This window comes from Athene noctua, chromosome 2, assembly GCF_965140245.1.
Source record: "Athene noctua chromosome 2, bAthNoc1.hap1.1, whole genome shotgun sequence".
In the NCBI taxonomy this organism is placed as follows: Eukaryota; Metazoa; Chordata; class Aves; order Strigiformes; family Strigidae; genus Athene; species Athene noctua.
This window is the reverse complement of record NC_134038.1, coordinates 142,286,089-142,308,650: the sequence shown is the minus strand read 5'-3', so window position 1 is coordinate 142,308,650 and position 22,562 is coordinate 142,286,089. Positions and strand designations below refer to the sequence as shown.

Genomic DNA, 22,562 nt, shown 5'->3' with positions numbered 1-22,562 from the left:
CTGAATGTGGGTGAATTTAAGCCACTATCATGTAGGAGAATGAATTAATTATGTCAATAAAGAGCAGAAACACAGAACTACAAGGGAGAGGATTTTTTTCCACAGACTGCTGTTTCCATCTTTTATTTATCAGCCTTGATCCTCAAGAGAAATCAATGAAAGTCTTAGAAAAAAATATTCTGATTTTATTGAATGCTAGAAAGCAGACTTAATAAACACATTGATTTATGGCACACTGTAATTTCTCCCAGTCTTCAGATCCTGCTAAGCCTATGTTGTTTCATTGGCAATAGTAATTATTACCTCTTTCACTTCCACAGGAATGTAACTTCTCCTTTCTTTAGTATCACTTTCTGCTCCAGAGAAGTTGGGTAACTTTTTCTTTCAAATCGCCTGATTAACGCAATTAGTTAAACCTAGAGCCATTTCCCCAACCTGTAATGGTTATTGTTAGATGCTACCGCTTAAAATATGAAGGAGAATGTATATCTGAAAGCCTGTTCAACTTTTCATCACTTTAGCTAATAACATATATTACAATATTTGTCTTTCAACCACACTGATTACAACACTTCATTAACTCTGCTTTCTTTTAACCCACATCTATCACAGAATCACAGAATCATCTAGGTTGGAAAGGACCCTGGAGATCATCTAGTCCAACCGTTCACCTAGCACAGTTCCCACCTACAGCATATCCTTAAGCTCTATATCAATCGTATTCTTAAACACCTCCAGGGATGGGGACTCCACCACCTCCCTGGACAGCCCATTCCAACCCCTAACAACACCTTCTGGAAAGAAATACTTCCTAATATCCAGTCTAAACCTTCCCTGGTGCAACTTGAGGCCATTACCTCTTGTCCTGTTGCTTTCTACTAGGCTAAAGAGGCTCAAACCCAGCTCTCTGCAGCTTCCTTTGAGGTAACTGTTAGAGGGTGATAAGGTCTCCCCTCAGCCTCCTCTTCTCCAGACTAAACAACCCCAGTTCCCTCAGCCGCTCCCCGTACGACCTGTGCTCCAGACCCTGCACCAGCTCCGTTGCCCTTCTCTGGACACACTCGAGTCATTCAATGTCCTTTTTGTAGTGAGGGGCCCAAAACTGAACACAGGAATCGAGGGGCGGCCTCACCAGTGCCGAGTACAGGGGTAAGATCCCTTCCCTGTCCCTGCTGGCCACGCTATTGCTGACACAAGCCAGGATGTCATTGGCCTTCTTGGCCACCTGGGCACACTGCTGGCTCCTGTTCAGCCGGCTGTCAATCAACACCCCCAGGTCCCTCCCTGACTGGCAGCTCTCCAGCCACTCCTCCCCAAGCCTGTAGCGCTGCTGGGGGTTGTTGTGGCCCAAGGGCAGCCCCCGGCATTTGGCCTTATTGAAACTCCTCCAGTTGGGCTCAGCCCATGGCTCCAGCCTGTCCAGGTCTCTCTGCAGAGCCTCCCTACCCTCGAGCAGACCAACACTCCCACCCAACTTGGGGTCATCTGCAAACTGACTGAGGGTGCACTCGATCCCCTTGTCTAGATCATCAATAAAGATGTTAAACAGGAGTGGCCCCAAAACCGAGCCCTGAGGGACACCACTCGTGACCAGCCTCCAGCTGGATTTAACTCCATTTACCACAACTCTCTGGGCCTGGTCGTCCAGCCAGTTTTTTACTCAGTGAAGTGTGCAATTGTCCAAACCTCGAGCAGTCATTTTTGCCAGGAGAATGCTGTGGGAAACGGTGTCAAAAGCCTTACTAAAGTCAAGGTAAATTACATCCACAGCCTTTTCCTCATCCAATAAGTAGGTTGCCCTGTCATAGAAGGAGATCAGGTTTGTCAAGCAGGACCTGCCTTTCATAAACCCATGCTGACTGGGCCTGAGCATCTGGTTGTCCCTCATGCGTTGCAGGATGGCACTCAGGATGAGCTGCTCCATCAGCTTCCTGAGCACTGAAGTCAAGCTGACAGGCCTGTAATTTCCCAGATCATCCTTCTGACCCTTCTTATAGATGGGCGTCACATTGGCCAATTTCCAATCAGTCGGGACCTTCCCGGTCAGACAGGACTGCTCGTAAATGATAGAGAGTGGCCTGGCGAGCACCCCAGCCAGCTCCTTCAGCACTCTCGGGTGTACCCTGTCTGGTCCCATAGACTTGTGTATGTCTATGTCATGCAGTAGGTCACTGACTGTCTCCTGGATTGCAGCGGGGTCGCTCTCCCAGTCTCTGTATTCCGGCTGTGGAGGCTGGATTTCATCAATACAACTAATGTCGTTGTTAAAGACTGAGTCAAAGAAGGCATCAAGCACCTCAGCCTTCTCCTCATCACTTGTTACCAAATTTCCTCCTGCATCTAGCAGGCGATGGAGACTCTCCCTGGACTTTCTTTTGCTACTGACATACTTACAGAAACTTTTCTTGTTATCCTTGATTGCAGAGGCCAAAATAATTTCCAGCTGGGCTTTAGCCCTTCTGATTTCCACCCTGCATAGCCTCACAGCCTCTCTGTAATCACTGTGTGTGGCTAGCCCCTTCTTCCAAAGGCTGTAAACTCTCCTTTTCTCCCTGAGTTGCAGCCAAAGCTCCCTGTTCAGCCAGGGTAATCTTCTCTGGCGTCGGCTTCTCTTAGAGCACCTGGGGACTACCTGCTCCTGAGCCATTAACATTTCCTTCTTAAAGAGCGTCCAGCCTTCCTGGGCCCCTATACCCTTCAGGACTGTCTCCCAGGGGATCCTTTCAAGCAGGTGCCTAAACAAGACAAAGTCAGCCCTTCTGAAGTCCAGGATGTCAGTCCTGCTTAGCTCTCTCCTGACCTCTCTAAGAATAGAGAACTGTATTACTTCATGATCGCTGTGCCCTAGTCGGCCTCCAACCTCCACGTTGTCCACCAGCCCTTCTCTGTTCACAAAGAGGAGATCCAGCAGGGCACCTTCTCTGGTCAGTTCACTCACCAGCTGCGTCAGGAAGTTGTCTGCCACACATTCCAGGAATCTCTGGGACTGGTCTCATTCTGCCGTGTTGTATTTCCAGCAGATGTCTGGGAAGTTAAAGTCGCCCACAAGAACAAGGGCAAGCAATCGTGAGATTTCACCTAAGTGCCTATAAAATATCTCATCCATCTCTCTGTCCTGGTTGGGTGGCCTATAGTAGACTCCTACTACAACATCTGCCCTGTTGGTCTTCCCCTTGATTCTAATGCAGAGACACTCAACCCTGTCTTCACTACACCTGTGCTCAAAGCAATCATAACAGTCCTTAACATACAGCGCCACCCCACCACCTCTCCTTCCCTGTCTGTCCCTCCTAAAGAGCTTGTAACCATCAATTGGCACACTCCAGTCATGGGAGACATCCCACCATGTTTCTGCAATAGCAACAACATCGTAATTTTCCTGTTTCATCACGGCTACAAGCTCCTCCCGTTTGTTAGCCATGCTGTGTGCATTGGTATACATGCACTTCAGATGGGACGATGTTTTGCCCCTTTCCCCCTTCAAATCTAGTTTAAAGCTCTGTCAATGAGCCCAGCTAACTCCTGCCCTTATGGATAGGTTGGAACTGTTGATTAGTCTCAGTCAGCAGCTGTTGTACTAGTTATGTTGTCACATGCAGATACAGATAGTCCAAGGGGGGAATAAGGGGACTCCTCATCCTTTCCTACTGTTCTGGATTAGATTGTATTTAGAATAACAGTGTAGCCTTTGAGCTGATCTTAGTACATAAAATGTCTGCTGTATTTGTGCACTCTAGTATACTTCTCTATACCTTAAGAGATTTCATTAATCTTGCATCTTTAATCATTTTAGCAGGTAGAATGCAAAAAATATGAAACAACAAGCTAATATAATAGATTAATTTTGTAGATATTTCTGCACTGGGAAAGGCTGTTTAAAATCAAGAATTCTGTTTTAACCTCTTAAAACTTTAGTGTGATTTCCAGTACATAACCAAATTTTCCAATCATTTTTGCTCACTGAGATTGCTGAAAGTTGAACATGTACCTCTACATAGTGATCATTAATGTTATCTGACCTTTTACTGAGCTAGAACAGCATTAAAGGTAGGAAAGGGCTTCATGTGAAGGGGAAAACTCAGGAGATCAATAAAAAAGTCTGTTAGTTTAAGTGTTTGCCCTGGGAGCAGCAAGTGAGATCATTAAGAACATCTAGAAGTATGGGAGATGCATCCTAGGAATCATCCACTCTAGTGTAGAATATATCAGATTCCCTAAAATACCAACACCATCCGAGGTATTACAGTGAGCTATCTACAAGGACCAATATATGAAAAATATGGTGTATAACTAGTGTGATTAACAATGGAGAGAGAGATTTGAAGAGAAAGAAAAAAAAAGATCTATTCACCAATCTACCTAAGTTGCTGTAAGCGCAATTCTTCATTTCCCTCTGCACATACCCCAGTAAAATGTGGCTTCAAGAATATTCATGGCACAGGAAAACAGGGTTACAGAGACAGGGAGTATTTGCAACGACAGTATAACCTGAGCTGCTATGGAGCTGCACCTGGAGACAGTTAATTGAGTTGCTTGCGGAAAAAGGACAAATAGGAAGAAAAAATGGAGCAGATAAACTAAAAGAGGAAAGGAAGTAAAGAGGTAAAATGATGGACTGAATACAGAAAGAAAGTTAAGAGACGTATAAAGAAAAGGATTGCCCCAAATATGCCCTCTATTGACACCTTTCCTTAACTATCAGAGACAGTCTATTGTGCTAATAAACCTTCAAAATGATGTTGTGACATGTGTGGAGAAAGGAGTTAATTTGATAGCTGGCTTAGAAAAAGGGATCAAGGAGAAAACAGGGAAAAGCAAGTATTTCAGAAGAATGGAGACTGGCTGAGAGGGGCCTCAGAGTGCTGTTTTAGTCATAACAGGTGATGCTGGAGTTTATGCAATGTGGCAAATATTGTAGATTGTTTACTTTTAACAGTGAACCTCATGAAAAATATAGTAAAGGATCCAATTCTAAGATTTAACTTGAAGATCAGCATGTCCTACTGATGCAGTCAAACACATTAAATATTGCCCAGTTACGAAGTCAAATGGTAACAGATAAAGCAGCACTTCTTCAATCCCTACATATGAAGCCAGAGTTTAAATGCAGTCGCTTCTAAACAAAGTCAAGACTTGTGATGAAAGGCAGTATTTCAGGAGACATCGATAAACAAGTTCTGATGAACTTGTACAAACCCCACAGTATCCAGACCATGAACACCACAAATTCTCTTTCAAGTCAGAGATAACTACAGAAATGCTGGGAACAACTGATCTAGTCAGTTCTTCTCACTGCTTGAGGAAAAACTCAATTGCATGCCTACATACCCAGTCAAAAGTGCTTCTCAAGATTTAATTACATCAATTTATTTTCCTCTCTTAATGGATTATCTAATCTGTACATAACATATAACATACAACGTTACTTTTTCTTCATCTTACATGCTTTGTTTCGGTGGACACTAAGTCAAAAACAATTTAGAATGCAAATAACAGGAATAAAGAGTAAAAGAAACAGCTCAGTAAACCTGTCATTTTGCTGAAAAGCTTAAGCAGTAACAGTGGGGAACAGAGAGTTGTAGTTATTTGAAGAAAATTGATTTTATTACTTTAATTTTCAACTAGAAGAAGTATTTGCGGTGCTTGTGTGGCCATCATCCTAATCTTTTTCTGCATGCAGCTCAGACATAACTTTTTCCCAATGGATACTGTGCACCGTGCTTATCTTTGACAGCATCCAGAACGGCTGGATAAGCCCTTTCTTGAAGCTGTATTCTGTCTCTGACACTGCTGAAGGGCTGCTTTGGAGCACCTGTTAGAAAATGTACTAATGTTATGTCTTTTACTACTTGCATTATTTAATGCACTAAGTCCCTACTGTTCTAATCACTGTACAGATGGAATAAATAATGTCCCTGCTCCAACAACTTAAAATCAAAGTATGAGAAAAAAAGAGAACAGATGGATAAAGAAAGAGTGGGGAGTACAAGGAAGCAACGAAAACTATTTTGGTTAAGGTGGTAGGAGGACATGTGTCAATCTAGCTCTAATTGTGGGATAATTTTAAAAAACAATTCAAATGAACTAGCCTGGTGGATGTTTACCATAAGACTGTGGGACAACATGATGGAAGGCATGACAACGGCTGACAATCTATCAGGTAGTGGAAACTTTCTAGCAAATGAGTAAACACAACAAAAGTAAAAGCAGATCAGTCCTAATGTTCAATGAGGAAAAAGTATAGAAATGAACATAGGGACAGACATCATCAAAAACGACACCAGGAAAATGACGTACATAAAGCAAAACTGTAACGGTCAAACTCAGAGAAAAGGATAGTGTAGCTGAGATCCCAGAAGATAAGAACCTGAACAAGAGTTCTAGCTAAACAGATGACTGCAGAAGGTTATACCTCTAAAACCACACAGAAAAAAGCTATCTGAATTATCAGCACATGGTGCTGGAATGCATACTTCTGCATGACATTAGCAGTAAACTGACACTGTTAAAACTGCATACAGTAACTTCATTTCCTGAATTAAAACTGAAACCTTAGAGACCATTTCTTCTAGGTATTTTTGAGGCTACTTTTTCCCCTACACACATTAATTTACCCTTACTGATCTTAAATTTCACACATTATTTTATAATTCTCAGCATCACCAGATTTCACAGTCATATTTACACCTGATTATGTTCAATGATTCTTTGTCACCAGCAAACTGCGTTCACTCATCATTTGCCTCCCTGATCATTTAATGAATACTTGGAATATCACATGTCCTTTTGAGCTCCCACTGCTGAACACCAAAACGAATTCCTAAACTGTGGTTCTCTCTTTCAACCAGTGATGAGCTCAGGAGGTATTTAAACTATAAAGAAAAAGAACGCAGTGGAAGATTCAAAAGAGAAGTACAAGAATGATGTGAGTTGGGTCAAAGGAGGCTAGGAATGGGATAAGGTGACCTGGACATTCAAATTCTTTACTGTAGATACAAGAGCATTTTAGGTCTTTAACAGTTTAAGGGGATGGACTAGATTATCTTTAAATTCCCTTTAGCAACTACACTCTATTTTCTTGCAGGATCTTTAACTGCCTTAATAGCAACAAAATAAATGGCACTGCAATCTTTCTGAAGGGATGCAGATTTTTTTCTTAATTCTGTTAAAGAATGAGAAATACAGTGGAAACCAAAGCATTATTATGTTCCCTTATCTTTTCATCAGTTAATGTATCTAAAATGCTTTCAGTAAGTATTTAATTAAGAACAGAATGTGTTGAAATGAAATTAATATGCTGATATGAAGAAAACAGGTAAGGTTTTTTCACACGGTTTGATTTTAAAGAACCAAAATGAGTAGAGAGGTTTACAGTTATATGCTCTTGGAGAATATTAATAGCAAAGAACCTGAAATATTAAAAAAGCCATCTCGAGAATCGTACCTTTGCTTATTCAACAGGCCATCAACCTAAGTAAAAAATAATGGTGCATTTATTTTAAAATTAGTTCTTAATTTTAAAGGAGGCCAGAAGTCTTATTATTAAACTTGTTAGAAAAGGGTTTAATAGAGTGATTCCACTTTGTCTATTTAATTCTAAGAATTCTCTTAGAAACCCATTCATGGCAACAAAAATTTACTTCTCTTTGGCAGCTTGAGTATTTCTTCTTGTTTTAGTAGCTTTTTCACTCTTTGAGCCACACAACAAAAAAGCCCAAAGGCATAATTTTGCTTTTTCTTTATCAAGAAACAATGTAGGAAAACGTATAATCTTTTATTCAGAATTAAATAGAGTGGCATCTACCGGGAACATGAGATCAATTAGTCATAAGAAAATCTTTGAAAACCATTGATATTAAAAGGTAATTCAATTCAGCTCATTCATCTTAAAGAGTACCTTGACCCTGCAGGGCTAAAGCTGCCCTAAATAGCAGGATCTATTACATAATCCATACTTAGCCTTATGTCACCATGCTGGAGGTTTCTCATTTAAATGAGATCAAAATCTCTGCTATTTAGCATGGGGTTTAAGTCTTTAGCATTCTTAAACAAAGGATTCTTGGACCAAGCTGCAGTTCATATAAAATAAGGTTTTAAGACTTAAGAAAATCAGACATACAAAAGCTTACTGGAATCTGTATGAGCTAGTAGAAAGACATCTTTTCTGAGGGCCAACAATTCTAAAATATGAGGTAAACCAGGCAATTAGCTTTTGTCTTACCTCTAACCAAGGATCTAAACTGCTTGAGAAACTGACGAAGCTAAAAAAATATGGCACACTATCACCACAAAAATGAGAGATGATTCAAGAAGTAAGCATACAAGTCTACATGACAATGTCCTTATGGCAGCATATCTTTTGAGTTTGGTATTCTAGCTAAATCTCTGCATCTACCAACAAGATATGTGAAATAGTATTTTGTCACTCATGGTATTTATGATTATTTTTGAAATAGAACAAATTAAAATTTTCAAGTATTTTGACACTTCTATCGTTTGACTAAAGTTCACAGAGCCTGATGAATACATGCTGTGAATAAAGGGGAGCTCTAGAAATTCAGAGTGGGTAAGCCTTCCTGCTGATGAACTGAGTTGGAAGACACTGCTAACAAAAAAGAGTTTGTAAAGGAAGGGTAAGGGTGAAAGAGCACTATTTTTTTCTTTTCAGAAAAAGAGAATGAAGAAAAGAGAATGAAATTTATAGGAGAGCACAGAAGCAGATCAAAGAATGGAAGAAAATCATGGAAGATGATGGGAGCAGCAGGATGCTGAATATCAGATAGATAAAATGTATTTGTACATAAAAAGCTTTTGTTCTGATTGAGTCATGCAAGACATGGTCGTAGACACTTTGACTGGCTCTCCAGAAGACTTCCCTGTTTCTGATGTAAAATGTGATGCATCACTACTCTGAGTAAATTTGTAATGTTGTTTAAAAAATACTTAAGAAAGACCAAAAGAAAACAAATGTGATTAAACAGCAAGGTCAGAGATGCTATTCAAAATAGGACAGAAACCTTCAAAACTCAAAGTCATGTTTAAATGAAAACAACATCACACTGTATCAGATGAAAAAGAGGCACTTTGTGAAGGGATTAAGAACTAACTACACAATCTGTTTCAAATATGTATCAGAAAGAGGAAAAAATCCAGAGTATCCTGTGGGACCAATAGGCCATAACAAAGTTTTAAAAAACAGACTTTCTGCATCCATGTGGTTTGAAAAGCCTACTACAGAAGATACATGTAACTGTCTGCAAAACCAGTTTTATTCTCAATAGATGAAACAGTAATGTATCAGCAGAACCTGAGAGTATCCATCCAATAGACCTAGAGAAATGCAGCGACTATGTATATGAACTACTGTCACATAACTATCAGAAGGCAAGGTACTTCACCAAAGCTCTTGAAGACATTAAGCCCACCATGACAAAAGAGGAAAAGTTCTCATGTAGTAAAAGAGATAGGAGCAAATGGTTAAAAGATTTCATTGTGCAGGAAGATCATTCACTTTCTTTCCTGTAATCTTATGCTTGCATTTGTGGAAATGACTACATTGACAATCTACTGTCCATACATAAAATGCTCATAATTTCCAAAGACAAGCTGTAATTCTATGGATCTTTTATTTCTATGATTTGAAATGTCCTTTTCACTGTTATTGTACATGCCTAAATTACAATGTCTTGTTTGGTTTGGGTTTTGTTGTTGTTTTGGGGTAGGGTTTTTTGCTACAGTTGAATAAATAAAATCAATCAACAAGTTTGGGAAATAGAGAAAAATGCGGTAAATTCTTTGCAACATTTTTAAAAAACATCTTGTACTTACCTGCTTTCTGACACTGTACTATCTTCTCATATAAGCTATCTGTATTTTCAACTAGAGTCCTGATGGTCTGAATCATCTGTAGAGAAAATAAATTAAAATATACACAAATATCAGTAAAATTCAATTTTTACTGAAAATTTTTGATCTGTAAAAGATGCTTAAATTTGAACTCAAATCAAAAATCTAATATTTGTGGTTAACATAATGAATACATTCATTTTCCTGGTCATGACCAGGCAGAGAAGTGCTCTAAATGTGGTGTAAAGACATAAAGAAATATGATGGCTTTGGGCTGGGATCTGTGAACACTGAAGTAAAATGTCTACTCCATAATTCATTGCCTATCAAAGCAAGTGGAAATTATACAACTATTTACCAGGTCATTTACTTTTGGTGGCTTGGATGAGATAACCTGGATGCAGGTTTCCTCTTCCTCACTCACTCCGACATTCAGGATGATGATCACTCACCACCCAGTGCTTCATTTTTCCTAGGGATCATCCCATTGCTTTTCCACATTTGTTCCTCTATATTTTCCCTTTCTGTGGCTTGACCTGTACGTATGTATGAAACAACACTCTATGGAGGAAAACAAATCACTCGAGGCTGGTACTGGAGGATAAGGAAAAATAAATTATACCTTTACCTGATCTTTCTAAACAAAAAGCCTTTCATGGAAGCGCAGCTGAAAGCACACTAATTAAGATGTAACTGTGCAGATTTTTCAGGCTAGAGTATGTATTGAGAAGTAATGACTTTGTTTCACACCTTACCCACTGACATCTCTGGTATCCACTCAAGCAGACAGATTTCTTGTCACTAAAACAATGACTGAAGTCTGACATGTTACTTATGTGGGTGTTCATGTCTTCTCCTTTGGAGACCAAAACTGCTGTTATGAGCAGGAATGTTCCATGTTACAGAAAAAAAACCCAAACTCTTTTCACCAGTCCTAAGACTTTTCCTCAGAGAAATAATACTTTAAGAGGCATGACTATAGTAGTCCTTCCTCACATGTATTAAAAGGAGCCTTCTCCAGACAAGTGACACTGAGGCTGTTTTTGTGAACATTGCTCTGAGGCATAAATCAATTTGGAGAAGCAGGCAAGTAAGCCTCAGATTTTTGATGATGGCAAGTGTGCAAGCAAGGAGGAAGAACATATGCACAGATGTAAACTGCTCTACAGACTTCTTTTATTTCTAGCTACACAAAAATCTGCTTTATGTAAATTACAAAGTTCAAAAATAATTCTAGTTCTCCTTCTATAACTACAATTGAAAATTATAAAGAAAATTATGCAAAACCTGCAATTCCATGTTTTTGCTACATATAAACCATCTATGAACAAGCAACTTTAAAGTATGTAGAGGTCATTGTACTGCATAATTTAATTTAATCTTCACATCCTGATTAACCTCTACATAATCTTAAAGTATCTGTTTACCCTGATTTATACTGTTAGTTTAAAAAAAAAAAAATCAAATTATAATAAATGAGAAAAAAAATAACTTGATCAGGTTGCTAAACTGCAATACCCATTTTTAACCGGATTGTTCTTTGAATGTAAGTATCACTATTCATTCAAGCAAAAAACGCCTATAAATAGAATTGTCAATTAATAATTAGATGTAATAAATTGATGACAAGTATTTTGAAGAGAAGCATACCTAAATAAGATAATACTGTATTTCATTCAGGTAGGCTTCTATAGGGAGCATTGCAAACTGACTATGCCTGATGCGTCAAGGAGAAAGCTGCATTTCACTATGTTTCATTACTATTTGGTCTTTAAAAAAGTATTCAGAAATTGAAATAAAGCCACTATAATTTTGCTTGAAAGACAAGGTTTTTACCTGTTTCAATATGTGTCATGTAACACATCTGCTTCTGTAATACACTTAAATGAAGAAAGTCAAAACACAATTGACTTGAATTACAAATATACTTCCAATAACTGATGTTATTTTGCTAACTAGCTGAAAGGATATTGTAAAGCATCCTCCACTGAGGTACTGAAAATCACCTTGAAAAATGAAATGTTGAGCATGTATGGCTCTTGTTTTGTCGGGATGCTAATAAACAATAATAAAGGCTAATAAGAATCCTCTCACCCAAGAACCCTTTTGACTGGAGTTCATAGGAGAGAGAAACCAATTGTGCTGCCTATTCAAGGTATTTGTTCTGGAGGAACTGTATGAAATACTGCAACTGCCCTGTGTTAGTCTATTCTGTGTTCCTGACCCCATGTGTATAATAACCTAATTTCTAAGTCATCACAGTTATGTCCTTTTCAGACACAGAACATCTCTGTCTGCTCTGCTTCCTTCATACAATACATTCTACATGCACATCTGATAATGCAGAAATAGTAGAGAACAAGTCTTAGCAGATTAGAAAACTTACTGAGACACTGCACTGATTTTCAGATATGAGAATTCAAAGATTAATAAAAAATGCTTACATGACTGCTTCTTTATTTACCTTCTGTATTGACAAAATAAGAAAGTTGCACTAGTTCTGCAGCTGAAAAGAAATTAAACTAATGGCTGTATTATGGCTCTTTCATCACAACAAGGCTAACATTGAAGAAGAATTTAGAATAATGTTATATTATTACATATTTTATAATTTATAATAAATTTCAGTTTTGGTATGGAAAGTTGCTTTGCCTAAATACTCCCAGATCAAAAGCAACACCACCTTTGCAACTTTTGAAAAAAAATGTCAATGCATTTCATGTGACAGAAATCATTCTAATATCAATTTTTATATTACCAGGGCCAGTAACAGTTACTTTCTTTAACTTTGGACTGTAAAATACATACAAAGCTGTATTTAAGATTAACAGCACCACAAAGCAAAATTGTCTGAGCTATAATTCAGTGGTTGATTGCCACTACCATTCAATCAGTATTACGCTACACCCCAATTTTGTTGATGTCCTTCACTAAGGAAATAATTGAGCACTATACTGCGTGCATGAGCAGCTTTCACCTTTTAGTTGTGTTTGATTAATAAAGTAATAGTATTAGTTCATTATAATTTCAGTCTTGTATTGCTCTTCACCATGCAGTCACCTTTTAGTATGTATTCAGCTATTTGTTAAATGACTCTTATGTAGTGTTTGAACATATAAATTCTTTCTGGTGTTCAAGACAAAATTATAACATCACAAAAACATTCATGTAGATATTAACAGAGACTGAAAGACTACTGGTAGACACAGCATATGGAACAACTGAGTACAAATGGTTATATCTAAAAAGAAAATTAGCCTGATCCAAATGATACTTGCATGTATGCGTGCGTGTGGTATAAAAGCGAAGTAGAAAATTATGAGTCAGCAGGAGTTTCAGTGTGAAAACCAGTATGACTGCAGCAGAATGAAATTCTAAAGGCAGATTAACTGTGTAAATTGAGCAGAAAGATCAAGTAGAGTCAAGTATATATTAGACTAGTCTACACTGAACAAGCCAATCAATAAGCAGGTATTTGCCAACCACAGCCAACTTTGAGAGTATTATTAGTGACAAAACTGGAAAGAGATATACAAACAAATTCTAATAGGGAACAACCGATTACCAGCTGATCATTAAAAATGTATTGCAAATTACCCATGCTATTCAAGAAAAAATCATACTATATAAAGTTTAATAGCTATACTTTCTAGCAAATATTTTACTATATAATTCCCATCTCTAACCTATGTTATTTTTTCTGGAAGTAAAGATTCAAAATAGCCAACAAATATATTTTAAATACAGAACGTGTAACATGCTGGAATTGTTTCAACTCTCCCTTAAATTCCTGCCTTCCCAACCCCCCCCAATCTCACTACATACTGGACTATCTTCCCCCTGCTTTTTTTTTTTTTTCCTCAATGAAAAATGGGAAATGCAGAATGGTATGCTTCATGAGCCTTGAAGACATCGCATTTTTGCAGAGGCCAGGCTGACAGCTTGATCTATTTGTCAATAGATCACTTGTCTATTTGTTAGATCATGCAACCATTTTACCTAGTTATCAGGAAAACGGTGAGTATTTCTAATAAAAGGACAAATGTCAAGAAAGATGTAAAAAAATACATAATTCTTATGGGGTTTTAGAAATAAACATTAAATTATCAGTACAGAGTTTTCAGTGAGGATTAGAGACTTGTATTATTATATATTGTCTCTGCCTTAAAAAGCATGATGACAATGGTTAGAAATCAAAACAATTCTTGCTTCGAACTGATGGAACTGTGTTGCTAACACTACCATTGACTACTTATGTGACTGTGTCTTCATAAACCAAATGAAAAAGTCATATACTTAAAAAATATATCTATCCTCTTTCTCAATAAAACAGAAGTCTCTCATTAAGACAGACAGTTACCGAAAATTTTTAAAATCATATACGTCTAGACTACCCTTTAGGCTTATTTTTTATATTGCAAAGCTCTGTTAAGTCTGTTTTCTTGTTCTTTTATGAAAGAGAAAAGTGCTATGAACGCTTTGTATGTCTATGCACATATATAAGTGCTCACATGCATGTATTTGAGACGAGCATGTATTTCTAGGCTCACAAAGACAGGTCTTCTGGTAGAAGACAGAACACTCTGTTTATGCCCACAATTTAGGGAACAGATGTAAATTGAACTCAACCCTAAATATTTTTAACATCACATTTAACAAAGAACACAGACCTTGTGAAAAAAGCTTTAAAAAATCCCAGGATTTATTAATTCCCCTGTATGTGGAACTGGTTGGTAGCACACCAAGAGACATCACCTGCATTTTAAAATGGAAAAACCAGCCAATAATAAACTGTGTCTGGCTGATGGAACTCAAGAGAGAGAAAATACCTTCACTGACAGAGTTGCAGCACCAAGGATGAACTTTGTTTTTAACAAGTAAAGCACACTACACGTTTACATTTTGAAATCTGTGAATATGTGCTGCCAATACCGTCAGACGTAAATTCCAACCGTAAAATTGAAACCATACTTACAGTAGGTATAAACCAAATCTTTATTAAAATGGCTCTCTCCACAAAATTGCTGCTCACATTCTCCTCTCATCTCAAATCTCAGAATATTAGATATAATTCTGAAACCACAAACTACACCATTTCTGAAAACAGTTTAGTATTCAGTGGCCAAGCTGCTCTTAACAGTAGTAATAAAAATGTAATTTGCATTTTCCAGACATTTTATTAAATCCAGAATAGTACTAATAGCACCAATAGCAAATAGCACTTCATAAAAAAGGAAACCAAACACAGGGCATCCCAAACTACAATATATAAACTGCTAATGGAACCTGCACCATTTCAAAAGATGTGTGTGACCTGCAGAGGGTCAGAAGTTACTACCATTGCCCCAGGCAATAACAGGAATGAAAGGAACTCTGGTAAGGACAGCAGATAAACACTCCTGTTCTTAAGAACGATTATATGTACTGGGAACTCAAACAAAATATGGTCAGTTCTAATTAAATATATGTATAAACTGTATCCAGTAAGTCCAGTATTTCATGTCAATGCACCAGAAGGCATTTTTGTTGTGGCACTGGAACAAGCAACAGAATTGTTCATAGTTCCGTCAGTGACAACTGCCATGGTCAGCTTGCTTTGAAGTTGCATAAAGATTGTTTTGAACCATATATACTGCCTTTGATTTTCTGCTGGAGAAAAATGGTGTTAAAGCAGTCAGGAAGGAAATGACTAGAAAATCAGATTCTAAACTCGTATTAAACCTCAGAACTCAAATTATTCTAACAGTTTGGACACCATACTGAAAGCATTCTGAAACATCCAACTTTTAACCAGCACCACCACTAACAACAGAAGTGGACTTCTAAAAAGTAGGTGACTCATGTTCATGTTACTAAGCTCAGTTCAAAAGTCAGTAAGCAGTGATAAAAACCATACACCTACCACCCTTGAGACTGCTAGGACCACTAGATCAGTGTTACTCAGTCTTCAAGAGTAAAAAGTCCTCAAGTCCAAATAGGGGTGATATACAGCAAAGAAATATGTTGAAGTGATTGCAAAATAGCATCTTTAACAGAAGAGACAATATACTTTTCTCTGTCCCAGGTTCAAGTTACATTCTTCCAAAAGACTTCTTAGCAGAGTTTTAAAATATCTGAAGAATACCTCGCTAAGTTGCATGGAAAAGATAACTGAAAAAAGATAGCTGAACAGTTTTAAGAGATTACGACTATGTGATGACAACTACTGACAAGACAGGAAAAAACCTGCAAAGGTCCCAGTAGAAAAGATTTTTATTATTTTTCTTTTAAAGTTTTTCTTCAAATGCCAGAGAAATATTAGAAATTAACACAGAAAGACCAGAGACAGTTCAACAATTAATTCATGTTATGTAAACAAGGTGTTGATTTTGCAACAGATACACTGAGCCTTGCTTAATGACAATTTCACCTAACACTGAGACATTTATGTGAGATGTACCCATGAATCCCAAGGGGGCAGACTGATATCACTGCAAGGTAATTCTCAGTTATCTCTGACAGGTGATGGCAATCAGAGGATGTTCCCGAGGACCAGAAGAAAACAAATTTCACTCCTATCTACAGGAGTAAGAAGGAGGACCAAGGAACTACAGGCCAATCAGGCTCACTTCAATCTCTGGGAAGGCAGTGGAGTAAATCCTCTTGGAAACCATTTCCAAAGACATGAAGGACAAGAAGGTGACTGGAGAAAGTGAACATGGATTTACAAAGGGGAAATGAGGCTTAACCAGACTGACAGCCTTCTACAGTGAGGTGACTGTCTTGACAGAGGAGGAGAAAGCAGCAGGTGCTCTTTATTTTGACTTTACTGAGGCTTTCAACACTGTAACATCCTCACAGACAAACTAAGGAAGGAAATAGAGGCCAGGTGAGCAGGCAGTGAGGTGGGCTGAAAACTAGCTGACCAGCCAGGCTCAAAGCATTGCGATCAGCAGCGTGGAGTCCACCTAGGGGACAGTAACTGGTGGTGTGGCCCAGGGGTTGATCCTGGCACTACTACTGTTTAAACATTTTCATTTATCACCTGGATGATGGGGCAAAGTGCATCCTCACCAAGTTGACAGAAGATACAAAGCTTGGAGGAGGTTGGAAACGGCAGGCAGTTGTGCTGCTACTCAGACGGATTTTGACAAACTGGGTAAGCAGGCTGACGGGAACCCCATGAAAAGGGTTCAGCAAAGGGAAGTGCCGAGTCCCGGACCTGGAGAGGAATGACCACATGCATGCCCCAGTGCAGGCTGGAGGCTGAGTGGCTGGAAAGCAGCTTCAGAGAAAAGGACCTGGGTGTCCTGGTGGACCAGAAGTTGCGGCAAGGTCACACCTGCAGTGCTGCACACAGGTCTGGACTCCCAGGTACAAGAGACACACAGACGTATTGGTGAGGGTCCAGCAAGGGCCACAGAGATGATTCATGAACGGACTGGAGCATCTTTCACATGAAGAGAGACTGAGAGAGCTGGGACCGTTCAGCCTGGAGCAGAGAAGGCTCAGTGGGGATCTTGGGTGGTCCAACACTGGAAGAGCTTGCCCAGAGAGGTTGTGGAGTCTCCATCCTTGGGGATATCAATACCCAACTGGACACAGACTTGTGCAACCTGCTCTATCTAATCCTGCTTTGAGCAAGGCAGCTGGACTAGATGATCTCCAGAGGTGTTTTCCAACCTCAATGCTTCTATGTAAACAAGGATGTCCAAATTTGAAATTGTTTCTCCAACTCTGCAAGGAAATAAATTTAGCACAGAAAGAGAGTCACTGAGTTTGTAAGGGACCTCAGAAGGTCATTTGGCCCAATACCCCCTGCTCAAGCAGGGCCAGCTAGAGTAGGTTGCCCAGGACCATGTCCAGATGGCTATTGAGTACCTCCAAAAGTGGAGACTCCACAAACTCTCTGGGCAACCTGTCCCCACGCTCAGTCACCCCCACAGTCAAAAAGTGACAGAGAAACAAAAACAGAGCCTCCTGTTTCATTTTGTGCCTCTTCTCCTGTCGCTCAGCACCACTGAGAAGAGCCTGTCTCTGTCCTCTTTGCACCCTCCCTTCAGGCACTTATATACATTGACGAGATTCCCCGCTCAGACCTTCTCCAGACTGAACAGTCCCAGCTCTCTCAGCCTCTCCTCAGAGGAGAGACGCTTCAATCCCTTTATCACCTTAGTGGATCTTTGTAGGACTCTCTCCAGTATATCCATGTCTCTTTTGTACTGGGGAGCCCAGAACTGGACACAGTACTCCAGGTGTGGCCCCACCAGTGCTGAGCAGAGGGGAAAGATCACTTCCCTTGACCATAACATATATCATATATTATGATATCATTAAGTATTATGTTTCCCTTTAGACTTTAGAACACTGTCCTCTTCTGAAACAAATGCAGAGGAAATTTCCATTATGCTTCCTGAACTCACTGGCATATTATGATATAATCATAACGCTGTAACTAATTGACAGTGGCAGTTTATCTCCATAAGTGGGAGAAACAGAGGAACAGCCTCATAATTTCACTTTTTCAGCCTTCCTTTTCTCTCTCACCTCTTTTTGAGATGTCTTATATTCCAGGAAACACATACATGGAACAGGTTTCTTTTGTCTTCAGAAAGAAGCAAGCTAAGATTATGCCACGATGCAGTGCAGGAGCATAAGAGATGAAATCCCCTTATAAAAACTACTTTTTGTAGGCCCAAAAGAAAATAGGACATCCTCTGTTCTTAATTCTGCAGTATCCCAAAATGAATTAGATTCCTCACAGTTCAAGAAAATTTACCATTACCAAAGGAACAAACAGTCCACAAGTTCTCCATTAAAAGGTTTTATATTCTTTCTTGAGTAAAGTATTTGAGAAAGACTAGGTTGAAGACAGAGTAAATAAAATAATCAGCAGCTCTCTTCTAAACTATGCCCACAATGACATTAAATCCTTTTAAATCCAACAGTCATTTCTCCTTTCCTGACAGTCAGACTGTTACAGCAAAATGATATTTCATAATTTCTAAACTAAAGCTGATAGAATGAAAACACTACATAAAAAGTGGACAATACAGAAGCACATATATGTGAAAGGAAAATATCCTATATCTGTAAAGAGAAGGAGAAATTTATCAACCTTGTGAAAAAATTAATAGGCAGTGTTATTTTTAAAACTAAAACTGTCAGTAACAGTTCCAATAACCACATTTTTTTCACACAGGAGTAAAAAGACAAACAGAAGATTAAGAATTTATTGGGAAAGAAAAAGAGAACTACTATTGGAAATATGGAGTACATTTAAGAGAAGCAGCTATGCACCTGACATATTCTTATGCTATTCCATAAACATTCCATTGGACTACATTAGAAATAGGACAGTAAGCTAGATTAACTCCTCTTCCTAAATAGTCATACTATTTTATGCTCATGAATACTGTGAGTCAGTCATTAGCCATAATGGGATTAGTAAAAGGATACAAAAATCTTCACTGTTCATGCTCTTAATAAAAAATTAAGAAATTTTAACATCCCAGAAGCATCAAGTTGTCATTATTAGAGCTCTTCAACCAATGTAAAACAGCTCATACTTTACAACAATTGGCACTGGAATCTGAAATACCCAAAATTAGATGTTTGTTTCTGCCCTTGTGGACTGAAAACCCAACATAAACTGAGGTTATCATCTGCAGCTCTGTTTTTGGAATCATAATTGCAGCCTTCAGTTTAGAATTACTGTCCTGTTACAAAACAGGAAAATAAAAGCTGATAATAAGCAACACAACCCTTTTTGAAGAAACTGCTCAAGCTACTCACTATATTTCCATCAATACTTTGTTTTCCATCACTTTTTGTGACAGACTAACAATGAGTAACTATTTAAATTCATATCAGAAACCAGGATCTACAATTATTATAATTTATTAAACACTGCAAAAACCATTACCTGGCCTATTTGCAATACTAAACTGCACTGAATTGTGTGTTTTCCCTTAGATCTCTTCATTAGTGAACTGTATACATTTATTATCTAAATAAAGACACTTCTAACTCTGCAGAGACTTGATAATGAAAGTAAACATACTGTACAAAGCCAGAGGCAGTAACAGAAATAATGAGACAGTGTGTATTACCGGGATTTAAATATTGTATTTATATTGCCAACTCTGAAACTTATTGTTTTAACACACATTGTAACAGTCCATCACTGAGACCGAGTTTAAACTCTAAGCACCCATATACCTCACACCTGGATGATCTTTGCAAATCTTGGTGCATCATTAAGTCATAAATCTTCCAGAGTACTTAGCTATTTTAGCTAGATCAAAGTTTTTGGAGTTATACCTATTATATCTAATCCACTTACTGGAAGAACATACCCTAATGCAAAAATCAACACAAGTAACTGTCTTTAACAGTTCTTTTCCTGTTGGAACACCAGGTTAAGTTCAACATTTACTCCAGCTATTAGAGAAAAGCTAAGATTTTTAAAAGCTAAAAATTTAACAGTAACTTCATTTCAGTATGAGCATCTGAAAAGGGACTTTGTCAAATGCTTTTGGAAAATCCAACCAGACTAATCTTCCGTGTCTACATGCTTCTTGACTTCAAAGAACTCCAAGAGATTAATGAGCCCTTCACTTTATAAAAGCTGTATTGACTCTTCCCCAACACGACATGTTTCCCCATGTTTCCTCTAATTCTCTTCTTCAAAACAGTTTTTACCCATTTTCACAGTACAGCTGTCAGCCTGTCTGATCTGTAATTTCATGATCTTCCCTGGAAACCTCTTAAAACACTGGCACCACACTAACAACTTTGATAGTCAGTTTTAAGTGAGAGGATACACACAACAATTAGCAGTTTGGGTATATCAACTCTTGAGATTTTTCAGAACCCTTGAATGAATATCACCTCTTGCTGGTAATTTTTCTCAGTCATTTCGCCTTTCCTGGGTAGTATCTTCTATTGGCATTTCAGTTAGAGATGGATTCTTCAGTAAGTCCTTCACAGATAAGTGTTTCATGTGAATCCTTAATCTCCCCAAGTAAACAGATGCAAAAACTGATTTAGTGTTGTGGCTTTCTTTCTTTTCCTGGGGCGTTCCTTTATACTTGGTCAACTAGTAGTCATACACACTTTTTGACAGGCTTCCTGTTTCTGGTGTTTTCAGAAAATAGGTTACTATTATTTTTAAGTCTGTGCAGGTTGTTCCGGCAATTCTTCAATGTCGGCTTTCTTGTATTTTTTATCTAACCATAGCAGGGTTAAATATCTATCCTATCTTCCTCATTTGCAGGTGACTTCAGGTTTTTGGAAGATATCATCCTCTTTTGAACAGTACTGCCTTCTTTTTGTCCTTCTCAAGTGTTTTTTGATAAATGGTACATATTTACTTCAAGTTCTGTGTGTCATATCTTTAGAGTGTCTATGATGTCTGTCCTTTTGGATACTTCACTTAACTTCTTGTTTTAACAAGGCTCCTTATTTTTATGTAACTATGCTCAGATAAAAAAGCAAGGAATAATAGCTTTTCAATCTTCTGTGCAAGGCCTAAATTCTTTGTTTTATAAGCCAGATGATAATAAGAGTTAAACTGTACCATGGGACACCCTGGAGCTGGACTCCAGAAGACCCATGGGCTCAAGAACAAAATTCTGAACCACTCAGGAAACAGAACACAGCTAACACAGTCTATGCCAGTCATGTATTTCTCAGAAAAGGTACCAGATGGAAAAATCCAGATTTTCTTCAGGTACACAAAGCAGACAGCAGTCAGATGTTATCACATGATGTAAAAACACCAGAGATCCAAAGACTGAGTTTGATTACAGAAGATTGCTGACCATCTTGAACTCAGCCTTCTCTGCCACAATCAGAAACTTGAGTATTTAGATCAAAAGAAAGTTATGCAAGAGTTAAAGTAACATATTCACTCAGTTTTAGGAGATAAACTGGTAATTACCAGCACTGGATCTAGTATTTTTTGGTTACCCCAAAAGTTTGCAACCTTGAAGGGTGATTTGTGGAACAAAGGTTTCTCAATCAAGTAACTCTGACACATTAGTAAGCTGAGATGAAGTAGAAAAGTCTTCAGCTACTTGTTCTCTCAAGATACAATTCTATAACCACCACAGAATGACGGAAAACCCTCTTACCGTATTTGCAAAGTAACCATAACCAAGGACCTACATCAACAACAAGGTAACTAATACAGATTTTATGAGCTAAGCATAACTCAAAACAGATCTGCTAATAACATGAAGTTAATTTCCACGTGATTGCATATGAAATCTGCTGTATTGAGTCAGTAGTTGAAATGAGCCAACAATAAGATAAACAGATTTAAGCTTACTATAGAGCTACTTATCACCAATCATATGATGTCTTACAGTTAACTAGCTTTGCTGTATTTTAATACCTCTCATTTTCATCATCTCACAACCCCCACCATCAATAAACACAGCCCTACTCTTGAGCCTATCCCTAGGGTGTGTATACAAAATCGATCAATCTTATTTGATTTCATTTGAATCAAATACAGACCTCCTATACTGTAGTCTAAAGATATGTTGAATTAAAAAAACAAACACACCACCAGAAACTGTGAAAAAATGGATCCAGCAGCATTATCTAATTAGGATTTAATAACATTTAATCCTAATTATTGTAGCAACATTACTTTATCTTCTTGCACACAAGTATAGTTCTCTGCCTTTTCTGTGTTAGCTTTCCTCTTAGAAGTAAATGCCTGCTTG

General features: G+C 38.2%; 1 protein-coding gene across 2 annotated transcripts in view; it reads right to left on the bottom strand.

Moving 5' to 3' along the window:
- PLCL2 (phospholipase C like 2) overlaps nucleotides 1-22,562 on the bottom strand; it is a 111,782-nt gene that overhangs the window by 17,921 nt on the left and 71,299 nt on the right. For both annotated transcript variants that reach the window (XM_074900499.1, XM_074900498.1), the window contains exon 5: nucleotides 9,829-9,904. In XM_074900499.1, the coding sequence (XP_074756600.1) occupies nucleotides 9,829-9,904 (76 nt within the window). The remainder of the gene's footprint in view (nucleotides 1-9,828; nucleotides 9,905-22,562) is intronic.